General features: G+C 47.3%; 1 protein-coding gene across 1 annotated transcript; it reads left to right on the top strand.

The window, feature by feature from the left end:
* Positions 1-2,432: 2,432 nt before the first annotated feature.
* LOC121836424 lies at positions 2,433-17,077 on the top strand. The gene is made up of 5 exons (XM_042291315.1): positions 2,433-2,446; positions 14,015-14,079; positions 14,775-14,857; positions 16,659-16,777; positions 16,862-17,077. The coding sequence occupies exons 2-5, from the start codon at positions 14,028-14,030 to the stop codon at positions 16,947-16,949; spliced, it is 342 nt and encodes a 113-aa protein (XP_042147249.1). The 5' UTR covers positions 2,433-2,446; positions 14,015-14,027; the 3' UTR covers positions 16,950-17,077.
* Positions 17,078-17,841: the final 764 nt, after the last annotated feature.

Below are 17,841 nucleotides of genomic sequence, written 5' to 3'. Positions count from 1 at the left end.
AGAATAAACAGAACCGCCGGCATTCTCGCTTTAAAATAAATTAAACTCCAGTGATATCGCTTGCGCCCTATATCCACCCTCCTGGGCTGAGGAGCTCCAAGCATGACTGGAGAATCAAGGCGGGAGCACTGGACAAACGAATCACAAAGCGGACAAGTATAGACAGCTCACGTAATAATATCAATGCCTTCCTACTGGTTCTTGACACTCTCGAAGACTCTCCTTGGCGTCTCTGATCTCGTCAGCGTCGCTCTTAAGAGTGCTCCTCCGAGATGGCGTAGCAAAGCAGCGAGTTGACGTGTATCGGAGCAATCAGCTTGGAGATCAATGCATCCCGCAGCCAGAGGTTTCTCGCGTAGCCGCCCGCGGACAGCTCGAGGGTCCCCGTCGCTCCCCCCGTCAGGTTTGCCACAGTGTTCGGCGGGCTGCACCATTCCTGCTGCTCGTAGTAGCCCAGCTATCTGGTGTAGGCTTTTCCAGCAGGGTTCCCATAACTTCCTTTTGGCCCGCGAGCGACATCCGAGCAAGCGTCCGTCGGGATGAGGGTCTTCTCGTCTATCGTGACTCTGCTCTGCGAGGCCCCAGACAAGCGGCTAGCCCCACGTTGGGTGCCATTTGTGGTATTTTTGCTCACCGCTTGTCCGGTGGAAGGGTTCGAGTCATGTTTTAGACATCTTTAATCTTCAATCCCGGTGTACGGCGGCTCACGCTGCCATGCCTTAACTGTCCTGTCCCTTAGCCACGCGCCTCGCACCCCGTGCCTTGGACCTGCGCTTGCTCCTCGCGCGCCCGCCGCATCGTCGCCATAGTTTTCGGTGTTCAAACTCCCCCTCGTCTACCAACCCACTCGGTAGAGGGCTAGCAGGCGATTCGTCATTATCACGGCCGGTCCCACTCGCTTGGGCGAGCCGGCCGCGATAATGACAAATCGCGTGCCCGGAAGGGCGGAGCGATAACTTTATCGGCGCTCTTTTCTGTTTAGTTTCGGTTTGGCGCCCTTTACCAAAGTGAGATTTCTCGACCTCGTAGCGCCTACTAGGAAATTTTTTTATCCATATTTGACGACACGGCTCGACCATACTGTGGCCGATCTTCAATCCTCTAAATACATTATGTGCCCTCAAGTGAAAACATTAAAAGTTAATTAAAACATTTTAGTTAATTAGCTAAGTAATTACATAATTTCACCTTTTGTTAGAAGCCCCCATGGCCACAAACACTTCCCCAGGGCTCAAATTACTCTATCTCGCGTTGCCTTTTTTTGGGGAATTTGGTGCACCTAAAAAAAACACCCTGTATAAAGATTCAAAGCCGAGGTCAGTGGTTATTCATCCAGGGAAACGATAGGCGTGTCAGTATCTGTGCGGCCGCAACGCGAACGTCGCCGCCGGGCGAGCGCCGACTGACAGTCTGACGGGAGCGGAGAAGAACCGAAACTCTTGAAGTGCTGCTGTCGACCGCAACAGACAATGCAAGGCGTGTGTCGTCACCAAACACGGTGCACGGAACACACACACAGCACGCACAAGCACAGCATCCAGTGTTGGAGTGCATCGGGAAGTTCCGGCGGGCAAGCGGTATCCGAGATGTCCAAGTATTGTCACCATGCACACCAGCGCCAAGCGCATCCAGATGCCGAGCCAAAGTGCAATGGGTCAGCAGCTTCACACTATATAAAAATTCAAAGCCGAGGTCAGTGGGTAACCATCCAGGGACGATTGGCACGTCAGTATCCGTGCGCCCGCAGCGCGAACGTCTGCGCCGGGCGAGCGTTGACTGACAGTGCGACGAGAGCGAAGAACAAAACTAAACTCACTAAACCCTCGGCGTTGCGCTGCCGCCGACTCGCCGATTGCAACGGACAACCGACAAAGCCAGGCGCGCGCGCGCGGAGAACGCCCGCTCGCAGCGCCTGCGTAGCGGATGCGCCTGTCCCTAACACGTGACCTGAGAGAAACCGTAGGAAATTCCCCGCCGCCCCCCCCCCCCCCTCAATCAACACCAACTGGAAAGGAAGAAAGCCTCGGTTCTGCCCCCTTTCCACTCTTACTACGTCAGCTAATGGGGCAGCTCCGAGAGGTGGCTCGACGGGTCCGGACCTGTCTAGGCATGTCGCCCCATTGCAGGTGCGGCTGAACAGTGAGCTTTACCAGTCCCCCGCAGAATCTGCCTGCTTCCGAGTGTCTTTTTCGACGTGCATATCTGTTCTGTCGAATTTCTCGTGTTTTGCGCGTCGCTGTGAGTTGTTTCGTGTCTCGGCAAGCTTGAGAAATGTGAAAAGAGCGACGGTGAGATGCCGTGCAAGTGCTGTGTGCCGCGATGCCGCGGAAACTACACCGTGGACACCAAAGTGCACGTGTTCAAGTTCCCAAGCGATCAAACACTGAGGGACGCATGGATACGCGCTGTTCCGCGGGAGGACCTCTCCGTCACCGAGAATTCAAGGGTAAGCTTCTTTTTGGTAGAGAATTGTTCCATTGCAAATGGAGATTCAATATATGTATACATTCTTATAAATGTGGCTCGCAATCCGCACTTTATGTCAAATACCCATTGGTTTGTTCATTGGACGCAAAATTCTTTTCTAGGTATGCGAGCTTCACTTCGAACGTCCTCCGAGAAGCATCGTATACCGATGAAAGTACTGGCCGCACCATCACAGTGCCCTTATCCCATGTCCGTCATCGCCCTGACGCTGTACCGTCGAAGTTCCCTAGCTGCCCGACCTACCTGTCTAGGGAAGCCACAAGGAGAGAAGATCCCTACTCCAAGCGGGCGCGCATTTAGCATGTTGCCATGCAAAAAGCTATCGCGGAGTCCGAGGAGATGTTTAACGGGGCACATGAAGAGGACAAAGTCCATTCTTTATTGGACTTTGTTGAGAAGGACGAAAGGCTTGTTATTATCCACGTCGTCGACGATGAGGCCCCGTGGCTGAAGTACTTTGCGTAAAAGGAGGGTGATTTCATTTGAATTCGACCAAACTTGTCGGGGGGGGGGGGTCTTTAGATTTAATCGTAAAAAATGTATATAATACCCGAATCCTTGTGATGAAAGAAACTGCCTTTGAAAAAAATTAGAATTGTATAGTTTGAGAGAAAAAAATTCTGAGGCGCTGCAGGGTAGAACACGTCAAATTCCCAATTTGATTTTATCTCGACTTTAGCCGCCATTTACAAAATATCGAATTCTTGCAGAATTATTATATTTATTACGCAATATTTACGCAGACTTGGCTATTTTTAGAGGTAAATTTCTGTTTTCTGTTATTTTAAATTAATTTTCTAAAAAACCTCAAACATGCAACCTAGAGCAAGTGTGACGCAACTTCGGACAGCTATATAAAACGAACGGTAGGGCGCAATGACGTGAGACAGATATCTGTGCGTAGCTATCAATGTAAGCTATCGATTGACATGTATTTTCTGGTTATTGTGTTTACCGTGTTGTTTTTATTCTGCCACAAATATAGACAAAAATGAAAAATATGCAAATTTTGAAGTCAATTTTCTCAAAAAAGCCATTTTTTATTTCGTTCATACTTTTTTAATTTATTGCCCAGATTCTGCTTAATAACCGGGTATAAATATTGCTTGACTTTTTTTTGTTGTAGTTTTAGGACAACCAGTTGAATAAGTCATTTTTATCGCGTAATACCAACCTCCGGCTCCGGTATGTGGGCTTCACCGCAACATTGATAATTGGCTCAGCAATATCAGATTTCACTGACAACCACTTTACCTCGTTGCATTCCTAGTAATATACTTTTTACAAAAAAATAAATGTCACAAAAAAATGACAGAAGGCAAGTGGCGTAGGCAAATTTTTTTTTTCTCTTTCAAACTTTTTTAATTGATTTCCCGTGTGTTGCTTACCAGCTGGGTATGCACGTTTTCTGGCGCTTTCTTTATGTTTGTTTTTACATCAAAAGAAAGAGCCATGTTCGTCACATCAGTTGCAACTGGTCCAGTTGTTAGGTGAAGTATAGGTTCAGTAACCTCTTCGCGAGCGCCAGCAAAAGGCTGCGATTCTTATCATGAAGATTACCATGCGACTCTTAGTTGACCTCGGCGTGCGCCGTTGCAAAAGGGTTATACTAATCTTGTTAGAGTGGAACTCGCGTCGTCACAGGCTGTCGCAAAGCATCACAGCGAAGTGGAACTGTGTGAAGCAGTCCTTGTCCTTCTCCCAATAAATTTATGGGCGGAAGCTTGAGACTCTTTGGTGCCCGAAGTTTCTGTAGCTCGGCTGGGTCAAGTTTGTCAAAAGGAGAAAACAAATGCAGTAAACACTAGCCATTATCACGCCGGTCGATGGAGTCGTAACTGTATACATACAGCTTTTGCGGATACTTATTTGTTTCAAGGGTGGCAAGTTATCACCAGTACAAACATGGTCACAGTGTCGGCAAGAGCATCAGAACAAAAATGAAGGTTTGGTTGGCTTATCATTTTGTGTCTTCGTTGCAGCGCTTTTCTCCGGAACTAATGTTTGTAGTCCTCTTTGAGCCCCTGGTGCTATGGTCTGTCTGTTTCTCTTATCCATTATTTATTTTTACTTGTAATGGAATAACACGCACCATGACATTTTCTGGCGTCCTTAGGTTGATTCGCTAATCAGTGTCTATATTTGACAAACTCATCTAGTATAAGAGAATAAAAAAAATATAAGAAGAGGGCTTGCAGCAATGAATTTGTATAAGAGAACTGCGGAACTGCGTCGAAAGTAGAAAGCCGGAACCTCCCGAGGAATGAACGCGTTATTTTGAACCCAGTCATGGCTGCAGTTTTCAGCTTTAAAAGAAAGAGTTGCGCGGACTACTTCGAGAGACATAAGCGAAGGGTATACCGCAACCGACGTCTTCGTTATGTCACCGATCTCAACGTAGACGCCTTGAAGATGATCCTGCCTCCATCGAAAGCCGCGGCTCTTGCGTTGGATGACGTGCTCTGCCAGAACTGATACCAGTACACCCACCGGTGAGAAGCTTTCATCATCTGTCAGTGATCCATGCTCGAGCTCTCCAGCAAGCTGCATCGAAGAGCACGAAGTAGTGCAAGGTCTTAACGAAGAGATTTCTCCTGCTGGGCTTGAAACAACTCCTTTGCGCATGCCTTCTACAGTAAACCCGAAAAGCCGTCAGGCATATGCTGAAAGAAAACAGCGGGAGATTGAAGGATCACACACCCGACAGGTACGAAAAAAGTTGGCGACTGCATATACCTTGGAGCCAAGTGGGTCAAGTTCTCGCAGTGATCAACCATGCCTCGGCTGCGACGGGTGGTGGGCAAACATCAGAGAGGCCTTTGTGAAGGCGGCATCTTACCAGGAGAGATGTCAGCTCCTCACGCTTGTGCCCAAGGGCGTAGCCACTAGGGAGGTAGAACGGCTAATTCCTGAGGCATCGAAGTACCTTCTGAAGAAATCAAAGCAGCTTCGTGAACGGTTCGGCGTATGGGAGCGTCCGGAGCCTTATCACGGTGGAAGCATAAGCGAGGACACCATACGGGCAGCCACGCAATATTACACCGACGACGATCTCGACTGTTCTCGGCAGAGCCCAAACAAAAAAGATGCTGTTAAGCTTCTGAAGGATGGCGAAGAACATGTGGTCGTGAAGCGGTATATGACAAGGTCTGTCCGAGAGACGTACAGGCTGTTTAAGGAAGCAAACCCGGACTCAAAATTAGGTCTGACTAAATTTTACTCGCTGCGGCCAAAGTGGGTCAAGCTAAACCCTGAACAGACTGTCTGTGCATGTGTGTGCTGTACGAATTTCGATTTGTGCTTTTCCACCCTGAACAGCATGCGAGAAGAAAAAATAACAAAAGAGGAGATTCTCGCTTTGTGCCTCTGCCCTGAACCCTCGTCCGAATGTTTCAGAGGCGAATGCAAAGACTGCCCCTCGCCTGACAGACTCGCCTTAAGGGCCGCCCACACTAGCGAGAAAACGCGCGTGGCACGCCGATCGCGGCAAGTAACAAAATGTCGCCGAAGCACAGTCAGCGCCACGAGCGCGTGCAGACACACGCCCTTTATCTTGCCGCTTAACCGATTTATCGGCGCGCCGGGCGCGTTTTCTCGCTAGTGTGGGCGGCCCTTTAGAATCATTGGAACTGGTGCCTGAAGAGGAAATTACATTTTTCACATGGGAGAATGGTAATTTGATAAGCAAGACTGCCGACTCCAGCGCCTTTTTGAAAGAGCTACAGAAATGGGCCACAAGGTTTTCCACGCACGATTTTATTCGTAGGACACAACGGGAAGCCATACGGATTGAGAAGTCTAGTGTGACCTCAAGACACATCGTCATGCACTTCGATTTTGCGGAGAACTGGATGGTAATTTTGCCACACGAGATACAGGAGTACCACTGGCACAAGCGTCAGCTCTCTGTGTTCACGTGTGTGGCATCCACGTCGCAAGGCTCAAAATGCTTCGGCGTTGTCTGTGAGGACTTATGTCATGACACTTCCCATGCGCTGCTGGCTCTGAGACTTATAGAAGACTCGCTGGAGGAGCACATCCCAGCTTATGCTTCACTAACGTACATATCCGACGGGGCACCTGCTCATTTTAAAAATAGATTTCAGCTGCATGAGTTCGAACGAGCGGGCCATACCCAATTGAAGTGGATATTTTCTGCCTCTGGGCATGGTAAAAACTCTTGTGACGGGGTTGGAGGGCTTCTCAAACACCACGCAACGGTGCACAACCTCCGTTCACCGGAGGAGCAGCTCGTCCGAACATCAGTAGATTTTGTGGACAAGGTTGGAAGGCGTGTCAAAAACGTAACTCTCATGAACTTAACCGAGAAGGAGGTGAGTGACTTCCGCAGAATCAAGAACACAGAGTGGAGTTGCGTACCAACTCGGAAAGGCATCCGCGCTTCGCACGTGTGGCGACGCGAAAGGGGTGAAGTGCAGCTTGAGCGAACTGTTCTATCTTCGTCTTAATGCATGAACCTCTGTGGTGCACGTGCGGAACTCTCAGATGATCTACGGCTTTGTTTTGTTTTGTTGTTAAAGCCTCTTCTTGTACATTTGCGCTTCTGTGAAAAATTATGTTTCTATAGGTGTGCCTTGTTAACCCAAATAAATTACTCAATAAATAGAGTGATTTTGTTAAACTGTTACCTATGAATGTTTTATTGCATACTGCCAACCAAAGAGTATGATTACTGTAAGCTGAAAAGCAACTTCCTATATGCTGTGCGTAGCCCAAAAAATTTAAACGTATGCAACAAGTAGTCCAAAAGCCGAAGGATGGACAAAATGTAGTCAATTTTTTTTTCACGTACCTCGGAATACTAAGGGCCAATGAAGGATAGGCGAAAGAATGCCATGCGGTAAATTTAAAAAATTCGAGCCGATTTTCCGATAATGTTTGTATAAAATAAAGATTGTCCGGAACGCATAAACGGCCGGGGATATTGTTTTTCTGGACTGGATAGTGCTGTAGAATGCAACCCGACATGATCGAAACGGATGAAACGTCTTGGATCTCTCCACTCGCTTAGGCTAGTTAACATTGATGTTAACTAAATTTACTTTTGTTGTTGTTTATCACGGCACAATGTTCAAACAAATAATCTAAATATATAAGTTTCGTGCAACCTCAGTAGTAAAACGTTGTCGTGGCGACGTTCGAAAATGCAAGCTGCGACTTCGCAGACATCATTTCGTCAATTCAGCCATCTCTCATTTCTTTATGACGTTACTGATTTTTTTTAAAATATATTAGTAAAAATTCAACGGGGTAAAGTAGTTTTCAGTGAAATCTGATATTGCTGAGCCAATTATCAATGTTGCGGTGAAGCCCGCATACCGGAGCCGGAGGTTGGTATTACGCGATAAAAAGGACTTATTCAACTGGTTGTCCTAAAACTACAACAAAAAAAGGTCAAGCAATATTTATACCCGGTTATTAAGCAGAATCTGGGCAATAAATTAAAAAAGTATGAACGAAATAAAAAATGGCTTTTTTGAGAAAATTGGCTTCAAAATTTGCATATTTTTCATTTTTGTCTATATTTGTGGCAGAATAAAAACAACACGGTAAACACAATAACCAGAAAATACATGTCAATCGATAGCTTACATTGACAGCTACGCACAGATATCTGTCTCACGTCATTGCGCACTACCGTTCGTTTTATATAGCTGTCCGAAGTTGCGTCACACTTGCTCTAGGTTGCATGTTTGAGATTTTTTAGAAAATTAATTTAAAATAACAGAAGACAGAAATTTACCTCTAAAAATAGCCAAGCCTGCGTAAATATTGCGTAATAAATATAATCATTCTGCAAGAATTCGATATTTTGTAAATGGCGGCTAAAGTCGAGATAAAATCAAATTGGGAATTTGACATGTTCTACCCTGCAGCGCCTCAGAATATTTTTCTCTCAAACTATACAATTCTAATTTTTTTCAAAGGCAGTTTCTTTCATCACAAGGATTCGGGTATCATATATATTTTTTACGATTAAATCTAAAGACCCCCCCGACAAGTTTGGTCGAATTCAAATGAAATCACCCAGGAGACATGAGCGTGACGCTACATTCATGAAAACGGTGGTAAAAAAGTTAGGTGCAAATCTGGTTGTTTCAGAAATTGCTGACAGTAAGAAGGGTATAGTAGAACCCCTCTAAGGCATCGAGAAGTGGGACGGGGACCTGATTTCCAACTCAGTCGAGGAAATTTGCGAGGCTATTTGCCTTCTGCCGGATCAGTTGTCCACGTCCCACGCAGAAGACGACGCCGACTCCATTAGATTTCTGCGAGAGCAAGTAAGCTTGTTCTAAGCGAAAAAACAGCGCAGACGCTACTCTGCAGATTTCATGGTGTTCTGTTGCATTCTTTTCACCATATCGCGCCATGCGTACGCTTATATACGCAGCCATGGAAGCATCACTTTGCCGCATCCCATGACGATCAGATCGGTATGCCCTCAACAAGAGCATCAGAGCGAAGCGTTCCTCAGTTACATGGCGAGGAGCATTTCTGACCTCAAAGATGACCAGCGCTTTGTAACCGTAATCCCTATTAAAAAAAAATATTTTTTTACCGGAATATTATTTCCAGTAAAAGACTATTTTACCGGATTATTGGGCTATTTTCACTTCTAGTAAAGCCAGAATTTGCCAGAAGATCACAAGATTGGCCGGAATTTACCGTGTTTTTCTTTCTTTCTTCGGACGTCAGCGGAAGGCACTTAGGAGGAAGCCGGTGAACCGTGGTTGGTGTATGTTTACCAGATGCTGGACGATTCGCTAACAATTAAAGTGGTTAGTCCATATAGACCCGAAGCTTTTATGTATTTATTTAACAGAGCTGTAGGCAAAAGCAATCAGACCGAATGGGAACAACCAAGTCATTTGCCGCAAAAGATATCTTTCAAGGGACTCATAATGCCGCTGGGTAAATTCCTAGACGCACGGTAGTTCAACTAATAAAACCGCGTAGGTGCACCACGCGGACACACACACGGATACTGTCAGCAGCACATTTAGCGAAAACCACGAACGCGCTGAGCGAGCATCCGCCGGCGTTGAGAAATCCCGGGCACACTCATGATGTCGTCCCTGATGCCGTCGCCGCGGGTGCACCAGGCGTCAGTAGCACGCTTAGCGAAAACCACGACCGCGCGAAGCGAACATCCGCCGCCGTAGAGAAATCCCGGGCACACTCATGATTGCGTCCCTGATGCCGTCGCCGCTGGTGCACCAGGTGTCAGTAGCACGCTTAGCGAAAACCACGACCGCGCGGAGCGAATATCCGCCTCCCTTGAAAAATCCTGGGCACACTCACGATGTCGTCCCTGATGCCGTCGCCGCGGGTGCACCTGCAGGCGTCAGTAGCGCGCTTCGCGAAAACAACGAATGCGCGAAACAAACGTCCCCCGACGTTGAGAAATCTTGTACACAGTCTTTTTCGCTCGCTGGATGCTTCTGAAGGCGGACGGACAGAGGCGTAAGAAACAGGTCAATGAAAAATATATTCTTTCCATTTGCACACCCAGCTGCTTTGGAAGATACAGGCCGCACACATGGATCGAGAAGCCGAGACTGGGCGTTCGTTCCTGGCCCGCCGTTGCTCGTTGACGGACAAAGAAACCGGCTTTCTGAAAAAAAAAATAGGTCAGCAAAACGACCCTCTCCCATTTTCCCCACGAACCCAATGCGAGAGAGAGAGAGTGCGTGGGGACTCGTCCTTGGTGCGAGGCACCGTAATTACACACCAGGTCCCCGGCCCGTCTCGGCTTTCCCCTCCCCTCGCGTCGGCTTCGAGTGAAGGTCGGTAAACAGGGAAGCGAGTCACCCGTTTCGGGTACGGTTTCTAGAAAATCCGGGTCGTCTGGTATTAGCGGCGAGATGTATTGGTGGCGCCCTCCTATGGTTCCCCCTTGGGACGTCATTACCTTGCGAACAACAAGTTCGATGGTGTTGGTAAATAGCATGGCGGAAGCCTGAAATCATTGCGCTGTCAAAGCAACACTGCCACCACCGCTGAAATTAAAGTTCTTTCATGCCTCTTATTTCCGTCGATGGTATACCCTTTCCGACGTCATAGCCAGCTTTTGGGCCAATCGTGGAAGGCCGACAACAGCGACGCTTTCGGTCGCGCACGTCGCCAATATGAAAGTGGCTGCCGGTGACATCCCAGCGAAATTTGTTTGCCGGCAAATAATCTACCAAAGACATGGTAAATTGGTTTCGGATAAAAACGGGCGAAGGTGCCCACTTTTTTGGATCGTCAAAACAGTTCACTGCACGTTCTTCTTGAGGATTGCAACGTCGTCCCGAGCTAAATCTCGCACTCACGAGAATGCCGCTCGAGTGGTCTCGTACCTGCTCTGGCCCAGACTTTTGCCAGTCGCAAATATCAAGTTGCCGGTGATCGCTGCCCACCTTTTTGGAACGTGAATACAGTTCGCTGCATGCACTTCTCGCGAAGTTGCAACGTCATTTCGAGCTAAAACACGCGCTCACGAGAATGCAGCTGGATTGGCGGCCGCCAATACAAACTCTGTCCCCTGCTCGTCTTGGACTCCTTGACTTTAGCGGTTCCCCTTGCGTCGGTTTCCAGTGATGTTCGGTGTCCGGCAAACGAGAGTGGCTTCCGGTAGGATTCCAGCGGCGGGTAATCGAAAGTGGTTCTGGTAAGCTTCCAGCGAAAGTGGCTACGCTGGTTTCTGATGAAAATGAGTGGAAATTAACCCGTTTCCGACGAATGTCGCTGGAAGTTTTTGCCGAATTTTAACCGTAAGTGGCTCCGGTAAAAGGTCCAGCGAAATCTAGTAACTGGACGTAACGGCCGGTAATATTTCCACCAAAAAACTGGTAAACTACGCTGGTTTCTGGTGAAAATGAGTGGAAATTAGCCCGTTTCCACCGATTGTCACTGGAAGCTTTCGCCGGATTTTTAATAGGGACATGGTAGGCGAAATACACATCAAACCTTACTTTGAATACAAAAGGGGCAATATTACCGGAGCTGCGTTTAACTCCAATGAAGCTGCAAACTGTGCACTCGTTTTCATGGTGCGCAGCCTGAAGTGCGAATTCAAAGAAGTTGCGCACATCGTGCCAGTGCACAGACTAGACGCGAAGTTCCTGCACAAGATGCTGAAAGATGTGATTGGCGGGCTGGAAAAGATTGGGTACCGCGTTATGTGCGTCGTGAGTGACAACAACTCTGTGAACAGAAAAGCAATGTCCCACTTCGAATCGCCCGCTTCTAACAGAATTGTGTATCAACACCCATCAGACCCTGCAAGGCCGCTGTTTTTTTGTTATAGACCCGGTGCACATACTAAAATGCATACGAAACAACTGGATCAACCAGAAGAATGACAAAGTTTGCTTCTACTTCCCTGAAATGCAAACAAATGCGGCACAGTCAGAGCGCATATAAACAGCGTCATTTTCGACTATCAGAGACCATCACAGCAAAGAATGTGACCAGCCGTTAAAATATGGCTATGGGCTATCGAGAAAAGCCCTTTAACCGTCGAATATTGAAAGGCAGAACGTAAAGCTTGCCTTGCAAATCTTCAATGATTCCTCGCCTGTGGCGTTGCGTGCTCTTGGAGCGAAGCACAACCTGTTCTCATTCGAGGCTACTGCTACTTTCATCGACATCATACTCAAGTGGTGGAAAATTCTGAATGTGAAAACTCAGTGGAAGGGAAAGAGGCTGAGAGACCAGTTCCAATAACCAGTGTTCTCCGTGGACAACGATCCAAATATTGACTTCTTGGCATATCCTACAAATATAAATAACCAACCTGCTCAGCTTCAGGCAATCACAAAGGCCTAGACAAAGGTACTCTGACAAAGGAGACTCACGCTGCGCTCGAGCACACTACCTATGCGCTTGTGGAGCTCGCTAGGTACAGCTTCGAAGAGCTTAAAATGACCTATGTTCTTTTTGGTAAGATACAAACAAACTGCCTAGAGGACCGGTTTGGAAAGTATAGACAACTGGCAGGTGCGCAGTACCATATTTCTATCAGGCAGATTTATGAAGTCGAAAACAAGCTGCGCCTGCACAGTACCTTGCCGACTATTTCCACTGACCAGCATTGGGAATGTGTACGGAAGCAGGTACAGGCATTGCATCCCAGCTGCAACGTAGTTGTAAGCAGCGAGACGCTTTCGAAGATACAGGACACCCTTCCGATCCTGGTCTACGTTGCAGGATATGCCATGTACGTGACCCTCAAAAAGTTGAATTGCGCAAAATGCAAGGACGCGTTGACTGTGGATAAGACAATCACATAAAAATAATCACATAAAATCAACAACAACAGTGTCTGCCGCCTGTGAACATTATGATCTCGTGAAGCGGTTAGACCGAGGAGGTCTAGTGTACCCATCGATGTTTGCGCTTAATGCTGTTGCTCGAAACTACGTTGTGGTAGAGCAGCTCGCTGCGCAACCAGAACTGCTACTAATGCCCGAACAGCGCCAGGTCATCACGAAGCTGACGCTGCATTTGCTGGCCAACGAAGAGCCATCTGACTTCGACGCCTGCGAGAACGGCCACACGAGTGAATCTGTGCTGAAAGACATCCTTTGGTGCAGCACGAACGTTTTACTGAAGAACTTTTGTGTAAAGCTCAGCGACAAGGTTCTCGACGCTGCTGACAAGTAAAAAAAAACGGAAAGCCGCAACTCTCCAGAAGAAATAGGTGTATTGCTCCTGATGAAGCTCAAACACAAACCAAACTGGACTGTGTAAATAAATGTTTCACTCTTTCGTCCAGTGAAATTTCTTTTACAGTACATGCATGCTCGTTCTTGCAAGAAAAAAAAGTGCCCGCGCGGGAAATCGGTACGACAGCCTCTCTTGAACAGATCTCCGCACTTTTACCAATCCGCCCTATCACGTGACGTCACGGGAAGAGAGCTAAGGCCTTATACGTTTCTAGAGGGTGTTGCCTCAACCCCACCCCTCCCTTTCCTCCTCCAGTCATGCATGTGCGCGCCCGCTGGCTGGGAGCAGCCTCTACTGGAGCAAGGGGAGCGGATCGGATGCACCGAACACCGTGCGATTCCAGTGCGTTGCGTCTCACTGGATCCGACTGGTCACACCCAGAATCGCGCGGATCGGAACTGTCCACAAGGTCGGAACCCCGCGGATCCAAACTGGAACCGCTCCGATCTGACATTTTCGTATGAGTGCTCTCTGACATTCGCTGTAAAGAAACATCTCTGCTTTACTCCATTTGTTCATTGTGTGAATTAGAAATTGGTTTGCCCGTTTCCCCTTGCAGAATGAGTGGGACAGAATCAATAACCCAGTGCATTCCTTTTTTCAACACTTGTTATGTTTTGGTGAAGAGTATTAATGGAGTTGATGAGGAGGTTGGTCTAAATGTATTTTCATGTTAACAAGAAGCTAATTATGCATATATTTGTTTATAACTTTAAAGCACCTGTACAATTGTCAAATTGTCCTCGTACGCCCGATAAATTGTGCCTTTTCTTGTTAATTCACGTATTTGCAGGGAAGCTCAGTTGATGAAAACACTCCAGGAACCAGCCAGGAGCGGCACTTCAGGAGTACACCAAGGTATGCTGAACGGCCTGCACTTATCGTGCCCTTCACGACGCAAAAGAGATAACACGACTTTCCAGAGAATATTGTCACTATAAACGACGGCACCTCGTCTCGGAGCGTCACAACTAATCTCGTCAAAACTAATTGGGAATGCACGTGGTGGACATTTGATTTGATAGTGCTGTCGTTTACTGACAAATTACATATTTCCCACTAGAATTACTTACATACTACAATATTCAACAGAATAGTTAGCATTCTCGGCGAATGGTTATAGAAAGCCGTAAGGCAACCTTGTCTCGTCCACGTTTTGATAGTAGCGCGACAGTAGCGCCGCCTCCTTGTGTATCTCAGGGCGAATTGCCTTTATAAAGGTTTCCATATTTGCCGAGCAATCGTTTTTATACTTACAGTGCTCTAAATCTTGCTTTAATATTTCAGCTTATGCGACAGGTCTGAATTTGCGACCAATATTTGTCATGAGAGGAACCAGGTTGTTTTAGTTGCAAAATATTTACAAGATACGCGTTGCATGGGGGGTAGGAGTAAACAAGGAATGCGAGAAGCAAAATAAGAACGAGAAAAGGCGCGTCGAGTAAAGAAAAAACTATAGTCTTCCTCGAGTTTCTAGTCTTTTTGGTTCACAAGCAGCACCAAGTTTAAATTGAAAGAAAGAGTAAGGAGCATGTGATGTGTTCATATTGCAGGTATCGGGGCTGTACGAACCTTGCAACTCTCGGCGAAACTTGTCCATCAACCAAGAGCAATAGAAGCAATGTTTGTGCTTCTGGTAAGTTTATGCAACATAGAGCTATCCTGAAAGCTTGAAATTGAAATGCAGATGTACCATCCCTGTCATAACTGTGTGCTACATTAGCTGAACTACAGATCACGTTTTCGAACAGGTCCGTCTCTCACGTGGAGGAGACAACAATAGAACTATTGTTGTCTCCTCCACGTGAGAGACGGACCTAACTACCGCAACTTTGCGGTAATTAGGTGAAGCAGCACTGCACATATTCTGTCGCTTAAATTCTTTGCCTTGTTTGCTGTACCAGATGTATCACAATCGTTAAAACGGGGTTTGAGACACGAAAAAATAAAATAAACTCTCTTCCACAAAAATGATTTATAAATCACAGAGAGCTGAAAATTCGAGCACAGTGTAACTGTAGGTACAATCAAAATCTCGCTTTGCGTGAACATGGAGGTGCGTAACTGGGTACTTTCGTGCGTATAGAAAGCATATTACGACCGCACATGATCGTTTGATAAGCACTAGGTGCCTCAATTGTTTTTTCTGGAGTGGTAAAGCCCAAGACAATGTATCACATTCAAAGCGCTCTTTAGCTATAATTTTGGCATACGGCGTGCAAGTGTGTCTGCTGCTCGCGCACCTACTGTTTGTTTACACCCGACTTGTAGACACATGCTGTCGTTTATGTCGCGGTTTCAGCCTACGACAACTCGCAATAAAGCACCGAGGCTTTGTGCATTTCTAGTGGCTCAGCGCAATTACAAAGCGCATCTTGATTGCTGTGCTTTCTTTCATTTTTTCCCCTAAAGCTTGCACGAATGTTTTCATGAACAAAAGGCACAATTTTGCTTGCTTGAACGTCCATAGCGTTAGTGTTTCAGGCTGGATGGTGGGCCGGCCCGGCTTGCTCGAAACTGTGCTATTGGGACCCTAAACTGCTGCTCCAAACTGTCTTTTTCTATGCAGGAAGGAGCGAAACCTTGTACACCATGCATCGTTTACAATGGCACCTCTGCTGAGCAGTCAGACGACCTGTTCCTTTGCATTGAGAAGCAGCAGTTACTGCTGCTTCTCAATGCAAGGCATTGAGAAGCAGCAGCAGTGATGGCGGCATAATATCTTTTTGACATCAACTATGCTACAGCAGCACACAGTTTGTGCTCCATTGTAGAACATTTATTTTTTGGTGTTCGTGTTACAAAACCAAGGTGCGCAACACAGCGCGTCATTTCTTCTTACGTGGCAGATGTCTCCAGTGTTCAGCTGCAGACTTCTGCCAAATAAGCAGTGATCTGCTGACAACCCAACGTGTTTTAAAGAAACAATAAGTTTTTCGACTAATTGTTCCGTTCTGTGTTTTTTAAGTGACTATACTCGAGCATAGCTTTCTGTGGCAATGCAGCCGGAGCTGAGGATGGCGGGTGGCAACTGAGAGGCAGTGCCCAGCGCAGCCATTGGCTGCGATATGAGAACAGCCGATGACTGCGCTCCGCACCGGCGCCAAATTGGCCCCAGCCACCCACAGCTCCGATTGCAATGCTACAGAAAGTTGTCCTCGGGTATTCCAAACCTACAATGACAATCAAAACTCTGGTATGAATCAATAAGGCTCAATAGGGGTTATAAGGATTCCTAGAATTTGCACCCTTTTAGCACCCTTATATCAATGGGTGGTGACAGGCTGCAAACACCTTTTGTTGATAAAGGTGCACCTTGAACCACATCACCTATGAAAAGGGGTGTGTAGTCATTCGGAAGCACCATTTCTTAGGGGTGCAAGGGGGTGAGTTATAGACACGAAAATGCACCTTTAAGAGTGCGAATTTTTTTACAGTGTACTGATGTCCGACCCGTGCTCCCCCATCATAGAAGACCCTTGCTGATCCAGAGGCCCTGCAAGACCTTCTGTCATGTTCCTCCGTTCCTCCGAGGGGACGAGGGCAGGACAAGGGGGTGAGTTATAACACGAAAATGCACCTTTAATAGTGCAATTTTTTTACAGTGTACTGATGTCCGACCCGTGCTCCCCCATCATAGAAGACCCTTGCTGATCCAGAGGCCCTGCAAGACCTTCTGTCATGTTCCTCTGTTCCTCCGAGGGGACGAGGGCAGGACAAGGGGGTGAGTTATAACACGAAAATGCACCTTTAAGAGTGCAAATTTTTTTACAGTGTACTGATGTCCGACCCGTGCTCCCCCATCATAGAAGACCCTTTCTAATCCAGAAGGCCCTGCAAGACCTTCTTTCATGTTCCTCCGTTCCTCCGAGGGGACGAGGGCAGGTCGAAAGACGAAGCGACACATAAGTAGACGAACGAGAATTAATTTACTCACAAGCACAAAAAAGCAGCACAGGAAAAAAAATATAAGCAGAAGCGGAAGAACAAAAATAGAGTGATTAAATAGTTACAGTCACTACAGTCAGCCTCGGTCGTCTTTAAATGGGAGCTGAGAACACTCAGTCTCGAGCGTCGATCTTGCTTGGGCCGGAACCAGGCCTTGTTCTTCGATGTCACGGGAGTGGGTCCAAGCTTGCTAGGAGTAGGGTGTCTCAATGACCTTCTGTTTAGAGTGATGCCACCCTTTGTAGTACCCGATGCCGACAGCACGCGCCCACGGGGAAAATACAAAGAAATCGACGAAAACAAAATGTCGCCATAGCACAGTCAGCGTCACAGACGCGTGCAGGGACACGCTCTTTCACGCGATTCTGAACAAAAAATAAATGTAAAAGTGGGAACAAAATGGCCAGATGTCTCCACCCCACGGTGCTCCACCCTAAGCAAAGCGCACATGAAGGCACCCTAGCTAGAAGCTCTGGGCCACTCAGCACCAGTTCGATGGTGTCGCTTGACCAACCAGGTAAGCGGCCTGGGTTGACAGGAATGTTGCGAGGCCATTCCTTCGTGTCCGTCTTCGAGCTCGAAATCCAATGCTCTGGGCTTCTGGTGCGAGCAGCAAGCACGACGTCGCTCCGGCTCGATGATGGCGTGAAGACCTAGAGCGGAGCCAGGGTT

This window comes from Ixodes scapularis, unplaced genomic scaffold (assembly GCF_016920785.2).
Source record: "Ixodes scapularis isolate PalLabHiFi unplaced genomic scaffold, ASM1692078v2 PGA_scaffold2__306_contigs__length_199485367, whole genome shotgun sequence".
NCBI lineage: Eukaryota > Metazoa > Arthropoda > Arachnida > Ixodida > Ixodidae > Ixodes > Ixodes scapularis.
This window is presented reverse-complemented; position numbering and strand designations above follow the sequence as displayed.